The 8,561-nt window shown below is 56.3% G+C and overlaps 1 protein-coding gene across 1 annotated transcript; it reads right to left on the bottom strand.

Moving 5' to 3' along the window:
- Positions 1-4,954: 4,954 nt before the first annotated feature.
- Positions 4,955-8,339, bottom strand: PRG3 (proteoglycan 3, pro eosinophil major basic protein 2). Its single transcript, XM_021684843.1, is given in 7 exon segments — positions 4,955-5,015; positions 5,799-5,833; positions 5,835-5,909; positions 6,732-6,873; positions 7,529-7,731; positions 7,733-7,842; positions 8,282-8,339. Coding segments are annotated over 7 exon segments (684 nt in total).
- Between the last annotated feature and the right edge of the window lie 222 nt (positions 8,340-8,561).

Raw genomic sequence — 8,561 nt, 5'->3', positions numbered from 1 at the left:
GCTAAGACCTCCATCTCCCCTTCACCCCTTGCCTTGCCCCTGTCAGCTTCCCAGGAGCCCCAGGGCAGCAGCACCTGAGTTTTCCCCCTTCTGAAGAGTAGAGAGCGTAATAGTAGTAACAAGTGGTCACAAGGCACTACCGAGTGCCAGGCAGCATCACACACATTATCTCATTTAACCCTTAGAATAGTCCGATGAGGTAGGTAATAGTTTCCCTGTTTTGAAGATAAACTGCGGCTCAGAGAGACTGAGTCGTTTGCCCAAGGCCACACAGCCAAGAAGCAAGAGGGCTGCGATTTGAACCCAGATCTAACTCCATCACCCACGCCCACAAGAGAAGAGTGAACTCCCAGGGGGCATCCGCCCCTGCAGCTTCAGCCTTCGCCACAGGGACCAGGATTAGGTTCCGCTGAATAAAGAGTAAGCACTGGGCTTTCAACAGGAACTCAGGCCCCATTTTAGGGGAGACCAGTTAGATAGTGATGCAGGTCTCTCTCTCTCTGACTTGGGTGGATCCCCAGTTCAGAAGTAAAGAGGAGGCATGACTTAGCTCTGTCCCCAACCAGGGAAGGGCCATTCTGTTCTCTCTCTGGGCCCCCCACTCCAGCAGTGGAATTAGGCCACCCCTAGGGTGGGCGTGATTCCCAGACCCAGGCCCTTTTCTCAGCGGGCCATGCCCTTTTATGACGCTGGTGAACAGGCTGCAGTGAACCCCGATGCCCTGCGAGCAGGTGGTCAGCCAGGCCACCCCCCACGGGGTCCTAATCGGTGGTCAGTGTTCAAGTGCTAGAATCCCTCTTGTCCCACTCTGCTGTTTACAGAGGAGCAGACTGAGGCCAGAGAGGGGAAATGACTTGGGTCACACAGTTAGTGGCCAAACGGGAACCCAGGTGTCCTGCAAAAGCAAGGAGCCAGAAAGCCTGCTGTGGGAGCATCTAGGCCCCCCACCCCTCTGTCAGCCTGGCGTCCCCTCCCCTTTCTGGACTCTCCTCCGGTGAGAGGCCCGGGAGTCTCCCAGGGCAGAGCTCAGGAGCAGACCCAGGTCTTCGGAAGACTGAAGCATATACAATTTAGGGCATCTTTTCAAAATAATACGAAATTAGGTATTAGAAGGGGCTCGTGCATGAGGGTGGCCCTGAAGGACGAGTTTCATTAGCCCCACTGTCTGGAGGTGTCTGGAAAAGTTGGAGTGTAGGCATGACCATGTGGTCTGAGCTGCAAGGAGCTTGCCTGCAGATGGAGGGCTGGCCCCTCTACAGAAGGTGCAGGGAGATGGTGGGGTGTAGAGGGGGCAGCTTTGGGAGTCATTTGGAAGGGACTAGTTTAGGAGCAGTGGGCACTTGCAAAGGCCTGACCCCAGTGATGCGCCCCTCTGGGGGAAAATGGGTCAGATTCCGTCGCAGGAGGCACATCACCCCTTCCCCTGCTCGGCCTTCACCCCCACCTCATCCTCAGGCTGGTGGGATCACACCGCCCCAGGGGTGGCCTCGGGCATCAGGCCGTGTCCAGCGATCTGACGAGCAGAGACATCAGCGGAGGCCGCGTTCTGCACCCGGGAGACCCACAGGCAGCCCTGGCAGGGGTCACAGGGATGTTCCCTGCAGAGGAGACTGCAGCAACCATGTCCTCCCTTTCCTCCGGACTGGGGTGGTCGTCCCGCGGGTACAGCAGCCACTCCTGGGCCTGCCAGCAAGTGTGTGAACTCGGGACGGCGAGCCTGCCGTGTGGGCCACACGGAGCTGAGCCACGGTTTCTGGGCGCTAGATGGACAGCTGTTGTCTGTAGTAACGACAGCAGCTGGCTGGGCCCTGCCGCATCGTGGCGGACTCGGCACAGTCCCCAACGCGCCAACCCTGCTGGGGTTGCCGTGGCTTGTCACTAATCCTACCGGATGGAAAAAGAAATCTGGAATCCGTGGAAGTTTGAACTGGAGCCCATACTCACTCCTAGCAGTCTGTTGTGTCTGTAGTTACCCCGCATAAAAGCTAACATTTAGAGATCACTCACCCCTGCTGAGCAATGGGCGGGGTGCGCGACACGGGTCGTTTACTGTGACCCTCCTTTTACAGAAGGGGGACTGAGGCTTAGTAAGGGGAAGAGACTGAGCCGGCAGAGCTGGGCCTCCAGCCCCGAGCTTTATGGCTCCGGAGTCTGGGATCTTGACTTCTGTGCCACAGCTGTCTGAGAAAAACCAGGACATCCGTGCGCCCCTTCCTTTCGGTATGTGCTGGGCTAAACGAGGTGTCTAGGTTGCAGGACCAAGGAAATAGCAGAACCTCAAATTTCCATATCACACAGTGGGTCAGACAGCCCCCTCCCCCGCCTGGTGGCTGTGCCATCCGAGACACACGGAGGCCGAGTCACGGGGGCAGGAAGGGGGGACGGGAGGCTCCCGGACCCCGGAAAGGCCAGGCCCCAAAGACGCTTACAGCACCTCCAAACCCATCGCACAGGCCAGGCTCAGCGGCAGGCCGCAGAGCCCAACTCCACCACAAGGAAGACTGGGAAACAGTCCTCCTGGGTCCTCAGGAGGAGGAAACAGTGCACACAGCACCCTCCGCCGCATTATCCCCCTCTTCTCCACAACCCCCCAGCCCACGGCCACTGACGGTTACACACACCCTTCCCTCCTCTGTTCCTTCTCGCAAAACCTTGTTCTCCACAAGTTACCCATCAACCTCCCAGAGGTTTTAATAGATAACACCCTCAGGAGTTTCTTCTCCCAAGAGTATTCGCCTTTTAATCCAGGGCTATCCAAGACTGAAAGGCCTTAAACAGCCAAAGATATAAATGCATAATGGTTGAAGTTGAAGCCCAGTAACTGACAGTGCTGGACATTTGAGAGATATCTTATCTCCCCTGTCCTGCCTCAAGCGAGCCTCAGTCTGGAGGGGTCTGAGCCCCGCTCCCTTCCCCTCCCTGCCTCTATCTCTTGTGTTGGCTGGCAAGATACTGGGCCACTGGTGTTGGCTACAGCTCATTCCCCAACCAGGAGATAAGTGGAGGCTGATAAAAGCGAAAATACCAGTCCCGGAGCGCCCCATGCAGATCTTCCCTTACCGAGCATCCTCCCACCACCCCCAGCGGGATTCCACTCTCCTTTTAGAAGCAGAGCGTCAAGAATCAGCTTGTCAAAGTATGCAAGGGAGGGACCTGGGGGAGGAGGGTCTGACCCCCAGGGAGCCCCCTTTCTCTGCCCCTGGGAAGACCAACATGCTGTGATTAGAAGCTTCCCGGCTCAGTGTCCATCCAGGGCAGATGGACAGACCCCTCTCCTGAGGAGAGGCCTCTACTAGAGGCAGTCCCTGGGCCCAGCATTGGTGATGTTCATTGCAATGCCCAGGCCCGTTGTCCTGCTGCCAGGGGCCTGTTCACGTTCAAGGGACTCGTCCCCTGCTTTTTCACCACCTCCTTCCCCTGGGGGTCTCCATTCCTGACCTGTTCCATTAACTCCCGCCCCTTTAGCAGCAAGGCCCATCTGAGAATACTGTTCTTGTTCCTAAAACTCTGCATCCCATCGCGTGCCTGGACAGATAGATGTACACACAGATGTGGGCCCGTATATAAGTACGCCACACACGCACATACACGCGCACTCACAAACCTGCTGGTACACACATATACAAGCACACCCAGATCCAGGCATGTGAGGGGGCGGAGCTATACAGACGTACACAACATCCAGATGTATCCATAAATATACAGAGGGGTTGAAGATGTGCACACACTCAACACACAGATACACACTGGCTCATACAGATTTGTGCATATTTATAAATATAGATTCACATGGACACAGATGGACACAGGTATACAAGGATTGACTCTTGTACACACCAAGATACATATACACACGTGTGTGCGCACTCACAACTCTCCCTGCACCCCATGTACTCTCTCCCTGCACCCCATGTAGAACTACGCGCTCAAGAAGTAAGTATATCATCTAGCTAGCTAGCTAGCTCTGTGCCTTAAAGTCTCTCTCTCTGCATCGCCCCCACACCCCAACAACCCAGGGCTCTCTGCCCTCTTAATACCCAGTCTCAGGTCCGAGCTTCCTGCCTATCAACCCCAGCATCCTGCCTGGAACAAAGAACTGCAGCAGTGTTCTCCCTCCGTCTGTCTGTCCGGGTCCCCGGGGTCTGAGACAGTGAGGTGAGGGAAAGCGGCGGGGGGCCTGGGGCTCTAGAATAGGGACGGGAGCCACACTGCTACCTGGTGCTGTAACTTTTGCCCCAAGGCCCTCCGGGTGGGAGGCAGCTCCCGTCTGAGAATGTCTTCTCTCTAGGGAGGTCAGCTGGGGATGGGGGAGAGGGAGAAGGGATTGGGGTGGGGGACACACCTGGGAAAGGAGTGGAGGACACATCTCAGGAGCCGGGGACTTGGAACTCAGCCACAGGTGGCTGGGAGAATAGAAAACAGGGGCCAGTGTCTGAGAGGCCAGGAAGACCCAGGGCTAGAGGAGCCGGCTGCCCTAGAGGAGACTTCCTCCCTCCCACGTGGTTCCCCCAGGTGGGATCTCACTACACCCCATGTGCACCCCAATTCTTGAATGAGTGACATTCCCTCCACATTGGAAAGCTGTCCCACTCCCCACCCCTTCCCGCACCCCTTATGGGGGCCAAAAAAGCAAGAGGGCCAGTCTCGCCTGGTGCACAACTGAGGCGGTCCCCCGGTGCCTGGGGGAGCAGCGGGCAGAGAAGAGCCATGGGGAGCCCACCAGCCCCCCGGGGCCCCAGGTGCTCCAGCTGTGCTTCCCGGCCTGCCCCGCGGCAGGGAGCCGTCCACAGCTCCACCGGCAGTCCTCCAGTGTGCGCGATAATGAGACAGAGTCGGGAAAGTCTGGGTTTATGGCCAGGAGGGTCTGGGGGACAGCCTGGGGGTTCTGGGGGCTGCCGGGGGTGGTGAAGGGAGGGGGTTCCGAGGCAGGGGCTCCGCGCCTCGAGCCTTGGGCTTAGAAGGAGCAGACGAAGGGCAGACTCCTTTCGCATGAAGTCCGCTGTCAGTGCCCCCCCAGCAGTGGAGAGCACGGTGATGTCAGCTGCCGCCTGTGTGGCGTGTGGCCCTCCTTGCCTCCTCCGGCTGGCCGTGGTCAGGACTGCCAGTTGTGTTCCCCACGTGTGCCTTCCAGCTAAGGTGCATCCGGCTCTTCCCGAGGGAGGAGGGAGGCAGTGTGCTAAGTGCTGCCCGTGGGCTGTTGCACTTGATCCTCACAGTGACCCCAACAGGTAGATGTTATCATCATCCCCATTTCACAAATGGGGAAGGTGAGGCTTAGTGGGGGTAATAACTTGCCTGGGTCTCAGCCTGCAAGAGGCAGAGCCGGATGTGGATGGCGGCAGGCTTCCTCCAGCACGTACGGTCCTAGCCACGGTGCTAGCTCCCTCACATCTGGCTTCCATGCTGTTCAAACTGGTGAATTATCCGTCAACCAGCCCTGATTCCCACATCTTGCCTTCGTCCCTTGTCCATACCTTGCATTCACATCTGCTCCTCTCATCTGTCGCGCCAGTCACTCCTCGTGGCCCTCATATCAGAGGAAGGCAAGCAGCCCCCAGGCCCCGAGCCTAGCACTGCTGGTGAGGATGGAGAGTCCCCACCTAGCTCCCATACAGGGCACCCCATCGCCTGGTTTTGCTTTGAGGAATCCCTACATTTCAGCCCTCCTCACAGAGGACGTGGCTTCTCCAGTTGGGGGAAGGTGTGAGTTTAGGGAGGTGTGTTCAGGGACCTCAAAGGTACAGTGTGTAAGAGTCTACCTTGCCCCCCCCTTGCCCTGGTCCCAGTCCCCCTCACCTCTGGTGCATAGGGCCACACAGTTGCCTTCCCCATTTCGCAGGCTGCCCTGGGGCCCAGGATCCAAAATTCCCACAGCTCCTATCAGTCTATTGAAATCTCCGGCACAGGAACTAAAGAAGTGATAGGCTGGGTCAGAGGGCTGAGGTCCAGGGAGACAGATCCAGGAGCCCCAGAGAAGGCTCACTGAGTGTTCCTTTCCCCTCTCACTGCCCACCCAGCCAGGAGCCAGAGTCGCTAGAGACCCATGCCTGAGGGCTTGCAGGCAATTCCAGTACCCCCAGCCATCGCACAGAGCAGGCTTCTCCATCTACCGTGCACACAGATCTCCTGAGGACCTTGTTAAAATGCAGGTTCTGATTCAGGAGCTCGAGGGTGGGGCCCAAGATGGGGCATTCCTAACAAGCTACCCGGTTTGCCAATACTGCTGGCCCAGGGACCACGTTTGAGAGGCAAATATAATGGCACCTATTCATCCACAATCCCTGAGCTGCCTTGAGAGAAGTGGTCCATTTTAGAGATGAAGAAACTGAGACTCCAAGGAAGTCATCCAGCTCATAGGTCACTAAGCTGGCCATGGAGCCTATCTCCTGACTCCAGTGATGCTCCGGGAAATGTTCGACAGCCAGCTCTGGGGGACGGTGAGAACACAGAGGGCAGGAGGAACCCCAATTTACAACAATTGCCCATTTCCTTGGTGTGCGTATGTCCACGGGGGGCAGATTTCAAGCTACAGGCATGAAGTCCATGAGCATGGAGCTGTGACGAGATGCCCGGAATCATCGGTCCTCCTGACCCAGTCCAAGCCAGCTCCAGCACAGCCCTGCCTGCTGCTTGAGACTGGCCTCCTCTGCTGCTGAGATGCGGCTAGACGGCCAGCAGGGGCTCCCTGGAGGCAGTCAGAGAGAACTTCCTGTCCCTGCGGAGGTTGGTGCCTCACTTAGCCAGCCCTTGAGCAAGCCTCCGATCCAGACCTGGCCTTCGTCGACCCCTCTGACCATGCACAGGATGCGATAATCTAAGTTGTAGTTGTATATGGAGACAAGGTGGCCCCTGCAGCACCTTCTGCAGACATTCGGCAGAAGGAAGAAAATGTAGGGTAGAGAACTCGCTGGTTTTTCTCAAGTCTCTGAGCCTCCAGGAGAGAGCTTCTCATCCCTTTGCAGGTCAGAAATCAGTGACCTACTTGCCCCTCTCAATCCCATCTTGTGTCCCTTATCTGTGCTCAGAATTTTTTGCAAAAACTAATAATACTCGGAATAATCATACCATTTGCTGAGAGTTTTAGTGACCCAGGGACTGTTCCAAATACTTCCATGTGTTGTCTCATTTAATCCTCAACCACAGCCCTAACAGGTTGGTACTGTATATCTCCATTTGACAAACGAAGACTCTGAAATCCAAAAGGTGAGCTGACTTGCCCAGTAACACAGCCAATGACAGGCAGAGCCAGATTGAACACGGGCATATCTAATACCAAAGCCTTTCGTCCAGACAGTGTTTCCCAAAGTGCAGTCCCCAGACCAACAACACCATCATTACCTGGGAATTGTTATAAATGCAAACTCTCAAGCCCCGCCCCAGATTTGCAAAGCCAGAAATGTATTTTAACAAGACCTCTAGGAGATCCTGACACACACTAGGCTTGGAGATAAAAGGGAAGAGAAGGTTGAGTCCAGTCTCTTCTCCTCCCCGCCTCCAGTCCTCGACAGTAGCCTCCCTGCCACTTACCTGAGCGTTTACAAATTTCTCGAGGTTCCGCACCAACAGGAAGCGGCAAGTCTTGCACCCAGGACTGCCCGGAATTTAAACTGTGTCCTCTTCTTTGGGGCACTGCAAGTCCTTGTCTAGGGCAGCTGGGTCGGAATCCATGGCCTCCTCATCCTCAAATGTGTCCTGATATCCGGAAGGCTTGGTCTCCTCTCCCTCAAACTGAAATCACCTCCTGGGTCAGGGCCGAGTCTCCCTCCTGCCCCCCTGAACATTCCAGATTCTGACTTAGGTCTGCCCATGTCTCTCGGCTGTCCAGACTGGGGCCATTATTCTCTGGGAAGAAGGGGTAACCTGCTATCAGGTCAGGGTGGGGGGGGGGACCACGGACAGCTCTGAAGGCCCCTGCAGGCCTTCTTAGAGACACCATCTGGAGCCAATATGGATCTCCTTAGCATTGGGTGAGGTGAGAACGCTTGGGTCATAAGCACAAATGGATGAGATCCTGACTTCTGGCTGACACCGCAGGTGTGTATTGTGGAGGTGGGAGGAAGCACCTGTGAGAAGCCCTTCATCTTCACAGGTGGGTGGGTTTTCCTGTGAAGTAGCCCTGACAGAAAGTTTGGGTCACAGTTCCGAGTCCAGGAGAAATCGAAACAGAGATGGGCTGGGTCAACTGAAGGGGGGCAGCTGGGGCCCTGGCCCCATGAGGCAAAAAAGCTGCAGGAAAGAGGAGAAAAGAGAAAGGTTGGTGAGACAGGAAGGGGAGGCTTACCCAGATGGAGAGCAGCGACTGTCCCCAGCAGAAGGGACAGGAGCAGGGGGCCTTTCATGTCCACTCAGGCTTGGGACAGGGACACAGCTCCCACTTCCCTCCATGTGGGTGTCCTGTGTGTCTGCACAACCCCTGGCACATAGGGGACGAAATGCTTGTTTAACCAGTTGATTAAGGGGCAAAGTGTTGGTTAGAGCACTCCTTCATCCCCAGTGAACAGACCCTGAACTGGAGAATTAGGAAAAGGCTGTGGGATGTCAGCTCAGGTACAGAAGTCCCT

The sequence above is a fragment of the Neomonachus schauinslandi genome, chromosome 11 (assembly GCF_002201575.2).
Source record: "Neomonachus schauinslandi chromosome 11, ASM220157v2, whole genome shotgun sequence".
NCBI classification, from domain to species: Eukaryota; Metazoa; Chordata; class Mammalia; order Carnivora; family Phocidae; genus Neomonachus; species Neomonachus schauinslandi.
This window is presented reverse-complemented; position numbering and strand designations above follow the sequence as displayed.